This window comes from Antechinus flavipes, chromosome 2 (assembly GCF_016432865.1).
Source record: "Antechinus flavipes isolate AdamAnt ecotype Samford, QLD, Australia chromosome 2, AdamAnt_v2, whole genome shotgun sequence".
NCBI classification, from domain to species: Eukaryota; Metazoa; Chordata; class Mammalia; order Dasyuromorphia; family Dasyuridae; genus Antechinus; species Antechinus flavipes.
In genome coordinates, this window is record NC_067399.1 from 387,100,009 (window position 1) to 387,117,170 (window position 17,162).

General features: G+C 38.4%; 1 protein-coding gene across 1 annotated transcript in view; it reads left to right on the top strand.

The window, feature by feature from the left end:
- The window catches only part of KDM3B (lysine demethylase 3B), a 56,647-nt gene extending 40,330 nt beyond the window's left edge, over positions 1 to 16,317 (top strand). The window contains exons 9-24 of the mRNA XM_051978478.1: positions 190 to 391; positions 2,112 to 2,326; positions 3,234 to 3,386; positions 4,025 to 4,132; positions 4,970 to 5,097; positions 6,176 to 6,452; positions 7,018 to 7,274; positions 8,296 to 8,562; positions 9,374 to 9,545; positions 9,957 to 10,047; positions 10,352 to 10,482; positions 11,400 to 11,519; positions 12,433 to 12,572; positions 12,982 to 13,158; positions 13,462 to 13,596; positions 14,879 to 16,317. Of these exons, the coding sequence (XP_051834438.1) occupies positions 190 to 391; positions 2,112 to 2,326; positions 3,234 to 3,386; positions 4,025 to 4,132; positions 4,970 to 5,097; positions 6,176 to 6,452; positions 7,018 to 7,274; positions 8,296 to 8,562; positions 9,374 to 9,545; positions 9,957 to 10,047; positions 10,352 to 10,482; positions 11,400 to 11,519; positions 12,433 to 12,572; positions 12,982 to 13,158; positions 13,462 to 13,596; positions 14,879 to 14,959 (2,654 nt within the window). The 3' untranslated portion in view covers positions 14,960 to 16,317. The remainder of the gene's footprint in view (positions 1 to 189; positions 392 to 2,111; positions 2,327 to 3,233; positions 3,387 to 4,024; positions 4,133 to 4,969; positions 5,098 to 6,175; positions 6,453 to 7,017; positions 7,275 to 8,295; positions 8,563 to 9,373; positions 9,546 to 9,956; positions 10,048 to 10,351; positions 10,483 to 11,399; positions 11,520 to 12,432; positions 12,573 to 12,981; positions 13,159 to 13,461; positions 13,597 to 14,878) is intronic.
- The last annotated feature ends 845 nt before the right edge of the window (positions 16,318 to 17,162 follow it).

Sequence of the window (17,162 nt, forward strand, 5' to 3'; positions counted from 1 at the left end):
TAAAAAGTCATCATTAAGCCAAGTAAGGGACTATAGGAACTAGAAGCTGTTTTGGGCAAAGAGAAGATTGAGTGATGTCCCTTGCAAAAAGAATAGTTGCCAGTCAAGTTCCAGCTTTTGTGTTGGGCTGTTTTGACCAATGTTTTCTGTTTTTTTTTTTTTTTTTTAAACTATTCTGTCCCACCACAGTTGGCCAATCTGTGCTAAAAGACATGAGCAAGGTAAGAAAGCTCAAACAGTCAGGAGAGCCTTTTCTCCAAGATGGATCCTGCATTAATGTGGCCCCTCACCTCCATAAGTGCAGGGAGTGCCGCCTGGAGCGCTACCGAAAGTTTAAAGAGCAAGAACAAGATGATTCCACTGTGGCCTGCCGATTCTTTCACTTCCGCAGGTACTTTTCTGGATATCTTTCTCCATCACATCCCTTATATCTCTCTAACTCTTCGCTTCACCCCCAGACTCTTATCTGTTCTTTTATCCTAAGATTGGAAACAAATAACCTGTCCTGCTTGTGTCATAACTGCAATTTAAAGTTTACAGAGTACTTTTTCATCTGGTCATATAAACAATGCTGTAAGATAGAGACTACAAGCAGTAGTGTTTTATAGATGAGGCTTAAAAAGAGGGTCCTTAGCCAAGCACATACATTTATTATGTGCCAATAAGAACCAAAACCTGATGCCAAGATTGTTCACCATACTTTGCATCATATCATATTATCCAGTGAAGAAATCAGCTGCCCTCAGTATTTTGTATGGTAAGGAATCTTGGGTTTAAGCCTGGGTCTCAGTTTTTAAATTTCTAAAAAGTTATTTAATTCTGTAAATTGAAAGTTCTAATAAAAAGGAACAACTGACTAAAATTTGGTCCCATTTCAGTTTGGGTATGTCCCTTTACAGCTATGCGTTTTTGGGGGCTGTGGACTCCTTCGATAGTCTGGTGGAGTTTGTGACCTTCTTTACAGGAATAGTAGGATTTTTGATTCATAACTGAAAGAAATACTAAATTTCAGTTAGATAGAGGTTAGTGAAAATGAAAGTTTAAATTTGTTTTTACCATCTAAGTTCACAATTCCCCCATGAGAGTTCTTGGACAAATTAAGTATCCTTGCTCTAAGATGATTAAACTGCAGAGTAGATGCCAGTCTGTGCTAGTAGAGAAAGGTACCACACTTAGAACTTTGCTGTACCAATTTGATCAGCTCCATCCCATTAGGTTTGAGTGCTTTTGATTCCTTCTTTGACAGTTCTTAGAGTTCAAAAGATAGATTCTTTTGGAATTCTGAAGTATTCTGAAGTTTTAACATAGGCTTATTAAAAATGGGATATTAGATATCTTTTTTTTTTTTTTTTTTTTTTTTTGCTGAGGCAATTGAGGTTAAGTGACTTGTCCAGGGTCACACAACTAGGAAGTGTTAAGTGTCTGAGACCAGATTTGAGGTCCTCCTGACTTCAGGGCTGGTGCTCTATCCACTGTACCACCTAGGTGCTCCGACATTGGATATCTTTAACATTTTAATTCTTTGATGGTACTGCATTACATAGTCATAATTTAGTTACAGGTTTTAACCTTTGTAGGATTAAAATTCTAATATTTATGAGCATTAGCCATAGCCCTCCAGCTCAGTTTAGTTTCCCTATTTAAATTGGTAAATTAAGGGGAATGAGTCTATCCCATATTCCTGGTCTATTGCTGTGCTTTTTTTTTTTTAATCTTTAGAGTAATTTGACTTGTGATTCAGAAAGTAAAGCCGTAGGCTATTTTCAACAAATGTAAATATGCCACTGAACTACAGAGAATTTACACTAGGCCTTAGAAAGATCCCCAGCCTTTACCAAATAATAGAAATTCCCCTTAGACATGTAACTTCACCACCACTCAAGAAATAGAGTGGAGGAGCTGCTTATTTCCCCATTACATTTTTCCTTCATTACAGAGAAAACAAAGGAGTTGAAGCACTCAAAGGAACATAGGAACTGATAGGAATTAAAGAACATCAGAAACTGGAGTGATGAGTGATAGGACCAGTGCTTAAGTCAAATTTTCAAAATCAGTGAGAATTTTTACTTGGCTATGGCTGCCATGCTTTTTACTAACTTTTTTCTTCACAGGCTTATCTTCACTCGGAAAGGCATCCTCCGTGTAGAAGGGTTTTTGAGTCCGCAGCAAAGTGATCCAGAAGCCATGAATCTGTGGATTCCTTCTTCCTCCCTTGCAGAAGGAATCGATCTGGAGACCTCAAAATACATACTAGCCAATGTCGGGGACCAGTTTTGCCAGCTCGTTATGTCAGAAAAGGAGGCCATGATGATGGTAGAACCACACCGTAAGTCTTGCCTTTCTGTAAGTCATATTACCTGATTGGAGAAACTCTTGTTTCTTTTACTTAGATGGAGTTATATTTCCTTTCCTTCCCTATTTTTTACTGGAATAATTACTATTAGAACGTAGGAAATTTCCCCCCATTATTGAAAAGACTTCCACATATAGCAGTCTGTTTAACTAAGGAACTTTAGAATATAGGGGTTTGTTGAGGTTAAGCTCCTCATGTCGGGGGATAACCTAACTTGATTCTTCTTGTCCCCAACCTACTATTGAGGTTATGAAAGATTTATCTGGAGACAGATTAAATTCAGAATTTTTGTTTTAGGACCTCCAGAAACTAATAGACCCAGTACATTCCATCCCCTCAATTGGATACTAATGAACTAATTTTACTCTCCATATTTTGTTTTATTTGAACAAGAAGATAGTGCTCTGTTGTTTTTCCTTATCTAAAGTGCTCCTAGGTACCAAGGCATAGCGTTTAACTTGTTATTCTTACAGTCTGAATAGGAATTAGGAATTCATTATGTGATCTTGTATGCAAAATGCCACATTTTATTTTCAGAGTAACGTAAAGTTTGCTTTAGAACAACATCAAGACCTCTCCTTGTCTGATTTTGAAGGAAGGCTTCTTGATTTTCATTCCTCAAAAGTTGCAGTACCTTCATGTCCCTTTATCCTTTTATATTGGCATGATCATGAGCATTTGATACATCTGGTACAGATTTTTTTTACATACAATCTACTTATAAGCATGTTTTAAGACTTCGTGTACCTTTTATGTCTCCTTGGACACTAATTTTATTGGAAGGTTTTTACCCTGAAAAGATTAAATAGATAGAGCCAAAGAGTTTCTGCTATTTATTGGGTCAGCAACCATAAACTACCTTCCTGTTGATCTTCTCCAGAAAAAGTGGCATGGAAACGAGCTGTACGTGGTGTCAGGGAAATGTGTGATGTATGTGAAACAACCCTCTTCAACATCCATTGGGTTTGTCGCAAATGTGGATTTGGAGTCTGCCTAGACTGTTACCGACTTAGAAAGAGTCGTCCACGCAGTGGTAAGTGACTTTTCCCCTGCCTTGTTTGAAAAAGAACATAGAAAGTTCTGCTGGAATCTTTTAGGGATAAAATGAGTTGAGATTTCAAGGCCAGGGAATGAGGAAACAAGAAGATTATCATGTGCCTCGGTAATTGGCTAGATTCTGTAGTCTACTCATGTCACAGGATCATGAACCACATTTTGAAGGGACCTTAAATGCCATTCATGCTAATTTTCTCATTTTATAGATGAGGAAACCCTAGCAGAGAGTGAAGATGTGGCTTGTTTGGGGTCATAGGGGTGGTATGTGGCAGAGTGGGGAATGGTACTTGTGTCCACTTACTCCTCAGCCAGTATTCTTTCCAGAATAATTTTTTTACCACTTTTCACCTATTGGGGAAATCATTATCAAACCAAGAAAATGTGTTCTTCCTGTACTTTTCATTTTTGGTTGCCCAGGCCACATGCCAAGAACATCTTCACACCTGCTTCCCTGGTTTCTTCAGTATTGCCTGGTGTCACAGACATTCTTTTTAGAGAAACTGAGAATCTGAAGGGGGTAACTATTGACTTAGAAAGAGGAATTAAGGATATCATTAATCTAAGATAGGAAATATATCCAGAAAAAAAACTCAATCAAGACTCTTCCCATTTCAGAGACCGAAGAGATTGGTGATGAAGAGGTTTTCTCTTGGTTGAAATGTGCAAAGGGGCAGTCACATGAACCAGAGAATCTCATGCCTACACAAATCATCCCTGGCACAGGTAAATCTTATACTGCACACTCTATGTTATGGAGAAGGGGGGTGGCTCAGCTGGATATTTCAGATTAGTGACATTTTGACATTTGCAGCACAGGTCTTTGAAAATTATAGTTTAAAAAAATGAACAGTAACAATGTTATTAATGACACTGGTCTTAAGCCTTCTATCCTGAAACTTTATTTTTCCTTTTGCACTTAATAGTACTTTTTTTTCTCATTTATATGTAAAGGTAGTTTTCAGCATACATTCTTAGAAGATTTTGAGTTTCAGATATTTCTGCCTCCCTACTCGCTCCCCTCCCAAGACATCAATCACGTCTGATATAGGTTATACCTTGTACTGATTCTTTAAAATTTGAAAATATATCCTTATTTGTTTAGAAAATGTAACTGAAAACTTAATGCTTTGATTGTGATATATGAAGGTCCCATCCAAATAGTATTAATAGATACTTGTGACTGGGTCTTGATAGAAGTTTAATTTTTGAGTTTCCTCTATTAGGTCTCTATGTTTAAGCTTATATTTTGAAGTATACATTCTATAAATAAAAGTGAATCCAGCGCTCTATTCCCTGCATTTCTTTTTACTTAAGGACTGTTTAGAATTTAAATGACAATCTCAGTGTATTCAAAAATATTTATAGTGAAAGAATACTTTCAAATATAGGGATGGTAGTTCTCTTATTGAATTGGTAATTAATTTTCTGAATTTTCCAAGTTGACAAATCTCTCCTATGTCTAAAGATCTCTAGCATATAGAGAATTCCCAAAAGTTCCTCTCCTTGGCCTATCTCTCAAATGCTTTTTAAAGTCAAATCACATTTCACTTTTATTTCCAGCTCTTTACAATATTGGAGATATGGTACATGCAGCCCGGGGCAAGTGGGGAATTAAAGCCAATTGTCCTTGCATTAGTCGTCAGAATAAATCTGTATTGAGACCTGCTGTCACTAATGGGATTTCACAGGTAAGCAAGTCAGGAACCTACTTATTTATAGATTAATTGTAAACTATCAGCTGAAGTACACACCATGGAATCCTTAAAGCTTGTTCAGGCATCAAAGATGCCAAGGTCATCCCCTGCATCCTGGACCATTGCCATTGTCTCAACTTTTGTCCTGTCACTGAACTTTGATGACTTAGAAAGACAGAGTGAGGCTGATGACTTTGTATAGCTCTGCCTTACTTAAATCCAGTTCATGAGCAAGTCATGATATCACCATGATATGATTGGTTCTCTAAAAAAATCCAAGACAAACAGTAAGTTATATGTTCTAAAGCAATTTTGGAATACAGGTGTTTGTTGAAATTAAGCTCCTCATGTCTAGGGACAACTTAACTTGATTCTTCTTGTCCCCAATCTACTATTGAGGTTATGAAAGATTTATCTGGAAACAGAACCAAAGTTGTTTTGGCTCATCTGCTAGGAGCCAATGAATGCTTTAGAAATTTTCCAGTGACTTCCTAGTTTCTCTTCTTTCATTTCAAAATCTTTCAGTTTAAAACACCTTTGACCTAGGGTCAAGATTGCAATGTCAGGGTCCAAGTCTTTGTGTATTTAACTTCCATTAGTCTGTTCAGCCACACTGCCCAAGCCAAGCACAATCTGTGGCATCATCATTTTCAAGCTTGGTGATAGGGGCTGATTCATTTGTTTGGTATTGTCATACTATAAACTCTATTCCCAGTAATCCTGGTGTAATCAAAGTAAAAAAAAAAATCCTGAAGTTGAGTAATTTTATTCTAAGATGCTTTCAGAATGAAGAACACAGCCAATAATAATAGCATAGAAATTGAAATTGCAGAGGGAAGAGTAGATAGGTAAAAAGAAAGTAAAGCATGAAGTTGTCCACAGAAATATTTATATTTTTAATAAGGTTGAAGTATTAGAACAGACAGTTTGAAAAGTGAAGTGCACTTTTAAATTAGCCTAAAACAATTAGGGTACACTAGCACCACTTTTAGGTATTCTCTGTTATTCTGGAGTTCCTCTATTTTCCTTTCACAAATACTTTAAGTACAATTGATGAATATATATATTTCAGCTTCCCAGTATAAATCCCAGTGCTTCCTCTTCTGGAAATGAAACTCCCTTCTCCAGTGGAGGAGGGACAACAGGAGTGACAACACCAGAGTCTGACCTATTACTCAAACCTGACACTCTGGACAGCAGGGGTGAGGAGGCACTGAAAACTGATGCATCAAGTAGCAGTAGTGAGACAAAAACCAGCAGGCCACTCTGCCCCGAAACAACACCACCATCCTCTGCTTTGCACTGGCTGGCAGATTTAGCAACACAGAAAGCAAAGGAAGAAACGAAAGGTAAGTTAATTAGATTCATTCAAAAGGTAAGGATAAAAGATAATGGCAGTGATATGACTTGGCAAATTTATCCTGAAACATTGGGTGAGGGTAGGAATTGTGTAGATACCTGGTCATACAAAACAATGTAGTCTTGTCTAATTTCTCCCCAGGAAGATGTCACAGCACAAGGGGTCACCTGAGGGCGGGGAAGGCAGAGGCCCAGCAAAAAATGTAAAATGAGAGATGAATAACTGGAGTAACCCAGTAATGAATGCAAAAAAGAGATTTGGATGAAAAGAGTTGGGGGTGGGTAAAAGAAAAAGGCAAAAACAGGAAATGAGATGGAAGGGAGCAGAATGATAAAGCACCTACTGTGTTCACTGTTATTACACTTAATTGTACAGTACACTCTCCCTGTCAGATGAAGGTTTAGATTGAAAAGCCCTTATTCTTTTCTACTTTTCCCATTGTGTTTATGATTGTCAAGCTATATTATAATGTTTCCAAAATTCACTTTCTCTGTTTCCTTCATTACATTGGCTTTACTAAACTCCTCCTTATGATTTTTTTTTTTTTTTAACAGAAGCTGGATCCCTGAGATCAGTACTCAATAAGGAGTCTCATTCCCCCTTTGGGCTGGATTCCTTCAACTCCACAGCAAAGGTTTCTCCATTAACTCCAAAGCTCTTTAATAGTCTGCTACTGGGTCCTGCTGCCTCAAACAACAAAACAGAAGGCTCCAGCCTTCGAGACCTGCTACACTCTGGACCCGGAAAGCTTCCCCAGGCCCCCTTGGACACCAGCATACCTTTCCCTCCAGTCTTCTCAGCATCTTCAACAGTGAGTATCCTCTTATACATTCAGCCACTGAATCTGTTTTTTTTTTTTTTTATTTATATTTGTTTTTAATGTTTAACATTGTAGTGTTATAGTTCACCATTTCTTGAACTGAAAAGAAGGAAGCATGTTCTAATCAGGCATCTTGAATTAACTTGGCTATTGTATTCAACTTAATCCTGTTGTCTTTTAGTGCTGTCTTCATCGAAGTCATGATACTCATTTGGACATATTGTTCTTTTGGATCTGCTTTATTTCTCTCTGCATCAATTCATACAAACCCTATTTTTTTGTTCTGTGAATTTTTCACATCCTTCATTTCCTACAGTTTAGTCCTATTCGCTTGCATCCAGATACCACAGTCATCCTTAGATCCCATGAAAGGATCTTTCACAAAAGGTATAATGGCATCCTTTTTGTATAGGTCTCTAGATTGAATGCCACACTGACAAGCTCCTCTTGTGCTGTTGAAGCTTTCTGAAAATGCCAGATTCTGTTGAATAATCTCTGAAATATAGTGAAACATCATTTCATTGCTTTAGCTAGAGAGGAATAGAGCAGAAATTGGAATGTATGTCTAGTTCTCAGTAGCAAAATTATGTAGCACTGGCAAAAAAGGTAAATTGGGGATAGTTGTCTGATTTGGGCTATCTGTTAATCTTTTGACTGGGTAGGGAACGGAACCTCTTTCTAAAGGAGAATAAGACACAAGATATAGGGGTTTTTTTTTTTAAAGCTTTTCTAGTGTCTACATCCCACACACATAGATTTATTACCATTATATACTTTTAATTACAATATAATTTCTTAGGTCTTTTATAGACTTACTATGCTCCTGGGTAGGATGAGTAGAGAAAATACAGTGCATCTTAATACTCCTCTATTTGATAGGGGATGTTTTAAGAACCTACACAGAATAGCTAGGTCAGTGACTGTTTTTCTGTGTTAGTATGAGTTTTTTAACTGTTTTGGGTTTTTTTGCTGATGATTGTGAAACTAAATATAGCTGTTGGGCTTCTCTCAGGGGGTGAAGAATAAGGCCAGTCTTCCCAACTTCCTCGACCACATCATTGCCTCAGTGGTAGAAAATAAAAAAACTTCTGATGCTGCAAAACGGGCCAGTAACTTGACAGATACCCAAAAAGAGGTGAAGGAGATGGTAATGGGGCTGAATGTGCTGGATCCACACACCTCCCATTCATGGCTCTGTGATGGGAGGCTCCTATGTCTCCATGACCCCAGCAACAAAAACAACTGGAAGATCTTTCGGGAGTGTTGGAAGCAAGGCCAGGTCAGTGCATTAAGGACCTTGTTTAAAGCCTTGAGCCCACAGAAAACACTTGGCCAGGTGATTGTGGTTTGGGTCTGACTTCCATTCCAGAGAATATTTAGTCTGTTTTATCATGTCTCAAAGAACTACTAGTAAGATTGAGAAAAGGAGGAAGGAAAGAGAATTAGTCACAAAACAACCAGCTTCTTGTACATAGTATTATTTTTGGAGAACTTTTGATGACTATAAGTTCCAACATTCTCAGTTCTAGAAAATACCATGAAAATTCTTGGGAAGTTAGTAATCTGATTTGGATATTGTCTTTGGAAAAGGAAAGCAATGATAGATGTAATGAGGTGTGGAAGGGGTGGTGGTAGGTGGTAACACTTTACTAGGAAAATATTTCTTGGCTCTATCAAGTATATGTTAAAGCAGTCATTTATTTATACATGTTTCAGATCCATAAGGAAGAGAAAGGGTGCAGGATTTCTGGAGTTATCCTTTTGAAATATGAAATGTCACCAGAAGTTGATTTTTTTTAATATTTGGCTTTCCACCTTTCTTTACATAGTAGTAGGTATCCAGAGCAACAGAGGTGATTTATCTGATTGAACCTGGAAGGGGGGAGGGGGGGGGAGTGATAATAATAGAGTGGAGGCAGTGCCTTATAAGCCTCAGCTGATATTAGAATCAGCAATCACATAAAAGATGTCATGCTAAAGAACTTGAGAGAAAGAATAAGAGGAGGGTGGAGGAGGAAATGTTGCTCCTCAGCTCTGGGGACTCTTAATATTTTTCATGACCCTGTTGAGCAAGGTATTTTTTTCCACAGCCTGTCCTTGTTTCTGGGGTGCATAAGAAGCTCAAATCTGAACTTTGGAAGCCAGAAGCATTTAGTCAAGAATTTGGAGACCAGGATGTGGACTTAGTGAACTGTAGGAACTGTGCTATCATTTCTGATGTGAAAGTGCGTGACTTCTGGGATGGTTTCGAAATCATATGCAGTAAGTGGCTTTAAGGTCATATCCACTAAGTGCAACCTGGGAAGGAAGCCAGCTCTCTTGTCTTCTCAGTATTGCTCTTCAGCACAGCATGCTTCTGTAGAAACAGCCACAGAGGTTACTGTAGCATGGTGGGAAAATCTTGTCCTTGAACTGGCCATAACAGAAGTCCATCTAATGGAATAAATTCCTAGTCCTCAGTTTGTGGTCCAGAGAAGTTTGTTGTTGGAGCCCCTTTTAGCCAGATTTGTATTAATCTCTGAAGCTGTGGGTAGGGGAAAAATTATATATCTAATCCACTATGGGGGGACAGAACTGAAAATAAAAGGCTAGACTTCTGTGAGATTGAGTATCAGGAAATTTTCCCTCATTAAATGAACCAAGCCTAGTAAATGACTACTTTATTTCTCACAGAACGGCTAAGGTCAGAAGATGGGCAGCCAATGGTACTGAAACTCAAAGACTGGCCTCCAGGGGAAGATTTCCGAGACATGATGCCTACAAGGTTAGCAAACTAAATCAAGCTACAACATCTTTAGGGATCTATCACAAGAGAATTAGAGTTATAAGGGATTAAGGTTTGAGCATCATCAGAAAACTGGCTATTAGGACATAAATTGTTCCAATCATAGCAATTCAAAATTGTCTTTTAAGACAAGCAAGGAAACTTCTCATCTGTTTTGTTTGAGCAAATGTCCCCATAAATGAAATCATAGTTCCTTGAAATATCAAAGTCAGGGGGACCCTAATTTAGTGGGCTTTTCTTCTGTAGCACAGTATGTCCTCTCCTCTCTCTTGCCCTTCTTTAGGTTTGAGGATCTGATGGAGAACCTCCCTCTGCCAGAGTACACCAAGCGAGATGGAAGGCTGAATTTGGCTTCTAGACTACCCAGCTATTTTGTACGACCCGATTTGGGTCCCAAGATGTACAATGCCTATGGTATGAGGGGGATAGACCCAGGGATTCCCTCTCTGACTCCTCTCTTTTAACAGCTAAAGAATGATTTGTGGACAGTGAGGAACCAAGAAACATTTCTGTCCAGGAAGCAGTATAGCAAGCAACCCTTTATTATGGAAGTAAACTGAAAATTGACATTTGTTTTTTCCATACTGACCTATGTATCAATATTTGAACCCTGAGTAGATGGAAAGTACTCTTTTAAAATTTCATATATATTAAATTTGAGAGACAATAACAGGGGTAGCTAAATGGTGCAGTGGATACAGCACTGGCCCTAAAGTCAGAAGGACCTAAGTTCAACTCTGGCCTCAGACATTTAATACTTCCTAGTTGTGTGTGACCCTGGACACCCAATTGTCTCACAAAACAAAGAGACGCTGCAATATTTTCTTGATCTGTAAAATTATATTAGTCATACTTACAAACATCCATTATTGTAAGAAAAGTGGTTTTTAAATGGGAAAGCACTATATAAATATATTATTGTTAAAGAAATATATAAAGAAGTTTGAATACAAAAGATAATCCAGCGTATTGGGAAATCCTAGTAAAGGACATTATGGGGGAAGATGCCAGGTTTTTTATAGAGCTGAGCCCAACTTATTATTTTTTTAGATTTAGGTGGGAAAAGTGAAATAGAATTTTTTTTTTTTTTTTTTGGATGAAAGCTCGTTGTTTAGTCAAAGATTTGGTTTGGAGCACTTACTATGTTAGTGCTATTTACTGTATTAACCTGGTTAAGAGTAATTGTTCAAAATGAACTGGAAAAAGTTTTAAGTCAATAATTTGTTTGGAAACAGACTATATAAAGCCATCTTGAAACATATTTCTGGGAAAGGGGTTTGTCTGGATTATTTAGAATTGGCTTTTCATCCAAATTTTTCTTTTACCTTTAGGTTTAATCACTGCAGAAGATAGAAGAGTTGGTACAACAAACTTGCACTTAGATGTATCTGATGCAGTTAACGTGATGGTGTATGTTGGGATCCCCATTGGGGAGGGAGCTCATGATGAAGGTAAGATCCCTCGGGCACATTTATTTGATAAATGATCCTCTATTGCTTCAAGGTTGTAATACATAGTGACTAATTGGTGGCTCAGTATAGATTTGGCACTAGATCTGGAGCCAGAAGTCCTGAATTCCAATCCCGCCTCAGACATGTTGAACAAGTCACTAAACTGCTGTCTGCCTCAATTTCTTCATCTGTAAAAATGGGAAGAATAATAGCATTTAACTCCCAGGAGTGTTGGAAAGAACCAAGTGTAAAGTGATTGTAAAATGCTTTACACAGTGTGACATAATAAATATTATATTATGTGTTAGCTATTATCATCGTCATTAGCTAAGTGTTGTCAATAGAAAATATTTCAAATCCTTTTCCTTATTTTAAGTTCCTGAACAATGTATCAAATATACCCCTCCCTTTGCCACCTCACCACCTGTCATATCAAGATATGATTCAAGATATAAGAAATGACTACAGTCTGGCAGACACCAAAACACTTTGCCAATGGAGGACTGAAATTGCCTTTCTTCATAAGAAAAGGGAAAGGTTCTATCTTAGAAGGTTTAAGTTGTTCTCTATGGCATTTGATCCTTTTATCTTCTGATTTATTCTCTAAAGTTCTCTAAAAAATAAACAGAATTTAGGAGCAGCTAGGTGGCACAGTGGTTAGAGCACCAGCCCTGAATTCAGGAGGACCTAAGTTCAAATCTGGCCTCAGACACTGAACACTAGCTGTGTGACCCTGGGCAAGTCACTTAACCCCATTGCCTCAGCAAAAATAGAAACAATAATAAAATAAGTCAAATTTGCAGTTTTGCAATCAATTGAGTAATAGGCTTTATTTTTTTTTTTAGTCTGTGGAAAACAATTGACTGGGTCCAGCTGGTGGAGATCTGTTTACGATTTCTGTTTGCCCTTTCAGAGGTGCTAAAAACTATTGATGAGGGTGATGCTGATGAGGTAACAAAACAGCGGATTCATGAAGGGAATGAGAAGCCTGGAGCATTATGGCATATCTATGCAGCTAAAGATGCTGAGAAGATCCGAGAACTTCTCCGAAAGGTGAGGAGATGTCTGCCAGTCCCTTTTCACATTCACAGAAATGATTCTGAATGCCAAAGGAAAGGCTGAACTAAGACTTTGGGATATGGCCTGGATTAACCTTCCTCTCAGGATATTGGTGTTTTTGTGAACCTAATTTCTTGACATTTTTATTGCTACTTCTGTCCCCTACACCCCCCCACTCCCCTCCAACATTACTCACTTTAAAATGCTTATGCCCTACACAAAGGTTGTTTCTTTTTGCTTTGTATTAAATGTCCATTTGATCTAAATCCCTGCCCTCAAGATGTGGCAATTAAAGTACTTTTTAGCTCATCCATGTCTCAAACCCTGTTGCAGGATATTAGGTAGCTCTGTAGGATGTGATTTCTATGGCTCATCTGCATTTTACTTTGCTGTTTGGTATTAGGTTGGAGAAGAGCAAGGTCAAGAAAATCCTCCAGATCATGATCCAATCCATGACCAAAGTTGGTATTTGGACCAGACCCTTCGTAAACGTCTCTATGAGGAGTATGGCGTGCAAGGCTGGGCAATTGTGCAGTTTCTGGGAGATGCTGTCTTTATACCTGCAGGAGCCCCTCACCAAGTAGGTATAGTTTTTGAAGCAGGAAAACATGGAATCTGAGGTAGCTGAAACCAAATTGTCCTTTGACCATTGAAAAATCTAAAAGGTTGAACCTCTGTAGTATCTAACTCAGATGATACTCGATCGCAGCTATATTTCTCTCTAGAAACCAGTTTCACAAGCTTTTGCTTGCATTCTAGTATATGGGAGTCACTCCTATATGTCTTGCATGGTAAGGTAAGAGGTAAAATAGCTAATGTTAATAGAACGTTGAATTTTTCACTGTCTCTCCAATGCTTATTAATTTCCACATATCTTTCTTAGGTTCATAATCTGTACAGTTGCATAAAAGTGGCAGAAGATTTTGTATCTCCTGAACATGTAAAGCACTGTTTCCGCTTGACCCAGGAGTTCAGACATCTGTCTAACACCCACACAAATCATGAGGATAAACTGCAGGTGATTATGAGCCCTCAGAGAAACATGTCCCATTTTCTGGGAGAAACCATAGAGGAATGGTCCATGAGAGACTCTGGATTTTCTAGAGATGTTGTTCCAGTCCTGTTTAAATTATGTTGCTCCAAGATTTAGTTTTAATAACTATCTGAAATATAGCTGTACCAACCAAATGGAGCATTTTTACCAATCAGTATCTGTCAGATGAAGTAGAAGGAATCAAGTGATTAATTATCTCAGTGTCATCAGTCAGGTGACTCTTAAAATATGGCCAACCAAGAGATCCATCAGAAAATAAATTCTTAGGCACAGAGTTCCTGGTTCTCCCTTTGGAGCTCTAGCTTCCTTATCCAACATTGGGTGCATTGGGTTAGATTTTGATTTGGTTTGTTCTGCCATATTTCTCTTAAAGGCATCTAGGAAGCATATTGGGAGCACCAGAACTGGTGCTGAGTTCAAATGCAGCCTCAGACAATTCCTAGTTGTATGACCCTGGGCAAGTCACTTAATCCTATTTGCCTCAGTTCACTCATCTGTAAAATGAGTTTGAGAAGGAATTGGCAACCCCCTCAGTCTCTTTGCCAAAGAAAAAACTCCAAATGGGGTCACAAAGAGTTGGATTTGCCTGAACTGAATTTCTTTTATCCTTTATACCTTCCTTAAAGTCTTAAGATTTAAAGATCAGAACCATGGTATCTACCAGTGCATCTAACTTTTGTAATACACAAATAATGAAGAATAAGGAAGTAAAATAGCTCTGGACTGGAAGCACTTTCCCTTGCCTGCCAATCTTGGCTTTACTTGTCTAATGATTCAGTCACCTTCTGTGAATTCACTGTATGGAGTGGAGGTATCGCATTCATTTGGAAATTGTCATCTTCAGCTCCATGTTTTAAGACAATTCATCTTTTTGCTGGGATCTCATCCTTGAATTTAGTTTTATATTTTCTTTCTTTCTTTCTTTCTTTTTCTGAGGCAATTGGGGTTCAGTGACTTGCCCAAGTCACACAGCTAGGAAGTGTTAAGTGCCTGAGGCCAAATGTGAACTTGGGTCCTCCTGACTTCTGGGCTGGTGCTCCATCAACTGTGCTATCTAGCTGCCCCTAGCTCTATATTTTCTATAATATTTATGTTGAGGAACCAGAGAAGAATTGGAATTTGGGAGGTATCTCTATGATATGTGGAACACCTGGTCTTGCACTAATAAGATGGTATTAATTGGAGCACAACACTCATGTTTTCACAAGGATAAGCAAGGACTGACTGTGTCCTTTTGATCTCCCAGGTAAAGAATATCATTTACCATGCAGTGAAGGATGCTGTTGGCACACTGAAGGCTCATGAATCCAAACTGGCAAGATCTTAGTTATGGCTAGTTTCCAAACACTTGTGAAGCAGGCCTTTCACTTACAATACTTAACAGGGAACGGGCAAGGGTCTCTGCTGGAGCAGGGACCCCCTCACTGGGAGCCAGTGCGGTCAGTATTACAAACTCTCCAGCCACTGTTTTCTACGCTGCCTCAAACATTGATGGTCGAAACGGGAAAGTCGCACTGTTACACACACAATTCCAGACTTCAAGCTGAGGGTGCCACATCCCCCATCCTGCGGCCTTTTGGGAATCCAGATCACCTAAACACTATTGGGTTTTCCTGCATATTCTTGTGATTAGAGAGTCAAAACCAAGAATGTGGGCACTTTTTCTCCTTTTTTTCCCCCTTTTCTTTCCTCATGCCTAGTTAGTTGGGAATATGTTCGGAGGTGGGGGGATCTGATAGCAGGTACAGTAGGTGGCATTTGCCAAAGTGTGACCCATAGAAGCCTGACAGCATATCTCTGCATATGACCTTTTGTATGACCCAGCCTGAGGAAGAGGGGTGAAGCTATCCTCATACTCCCTCCCTTGTACACCGTAGACTTGCAGAACCCAGGGAGAATCCACTGCTTTTCCCAGGAGGCTCCAGGAATAGGAGAATTGTGTATTTAGTGAAAAACTAGGTTTGTAGTGAAACAGTTAACTATTTCATGAAAGTAGATATTTTTAGAATTTTTGAAATACCACAACTGTTTTCCTGGATTATGAGGAAAGGCACATTACATATTTAGTCTTCCTTTCAATAAAATCTTTGAAGAGAAATGGTTTTTAGGAATTAAATGTCCATAATAGCACAAAATTAGCCAAAGGAGAGCTCAGAAGAATTGGCTTTTTAGGGTTTCTTTCTTTTCTCCCCCTCCCATCCCAGCAGTCTCTACAGAGAGGGAACAGTAAATTAAGAATGAACTTTTGTCATGTCTGTGAGCTGTGGTGTGTATGTCCCTGCACTGGTGACTCCAGGAATCATTCCATCTGTTACCAGCGTTCCCTTGGGACTCAGAATACTTTCCAAACATATGAAAGAAAATTTAATTTCCAACATCAGGTTTTTTTGTCCAGAAATATTTTCAACAAAACTTTACAGCTCAATGGAGTTTTATTCAGATTTCAATGTCAGCATTTGAAAATGATGGATTTCATTGTCCCAGAAGTACATTGGGAAGTGTATCTACCTTCTTTTCAGCTGTACTGTAGTGCCCCCTGCAGGCTTGTTTATATGTTCACAGTTACTTCATTTTTTAAAAAATAAAAGTCATTTACTGTAGAATACTTTTAATTTCATTTTCTGTATTTTCATTTTGTGAAGGGCTGATTGGGGTTTCCATGTTCTTATTAAAATATAACAAATCTCTGTGGCGTGGACTAACTTCTTGCCCCCTATACCCAGGCCAGATTTTGGATACCATTACATATAGATCACCTTTGGTTCTCTGTTCAGTACGCACCAGAAAACCCACTGTAGCTTTGCCACTTTTAGTTATCATCTTTGCCAGAGTGTGGCCAGATGTTATTTTTCTAGTTTCTTTGGCACTTTATTAATGTGTGGTGAGAATTTCCAGGGGTAGAAAGTGGGAGAAGGGTTTTTGTATGGTTTTATTTTTTAATGAATATCAAGTCTTTTCCATCTCAGCTGGCACACAAGTCCCAGGCCATAGAATAAGTTTTAAACAATGCTTTCCCCCTTACAAATGATGTCCTGGGAACTCTTCTGTAGGCTGTGAAGTTCCCAAGTTTCCATATATTCTTGTAAGAAGGAAGAGTCAAGTCTCATACTTTTTACTAGTTGATCTTAAAAGTAGTCTTCCTACATGTTTGAAAATGGTTCATTTGAGAAAATGAAAAAACTTCAAAACTGAAGTCCTTGACAAGTAGGAAATACTTTAGTGAGAAAGGTCATCAAGGGTTATTTTTGTGGATGCCTCTGAACATTTGACATTCAAAATGAATTATGTCAGTGAAACGTCGATTCATAGAAATTGAACAATACTTAGACTTAATGTTGTAAAATACATAGATGGTAAGCTTGGATGATACATCTAACTTTTTGAAACCATCTTTTTCAGTGGGGGAGGGAGGAAGTTTTGAAAATGTTACACCTATGGGATCAGAAAGGAGAACAAGGTGCCAGTATTGGGCAGATGTAAAATATAATGGAAAGTGGAATTTTGCTTCTTCAGTGAAACCATATAGAGAT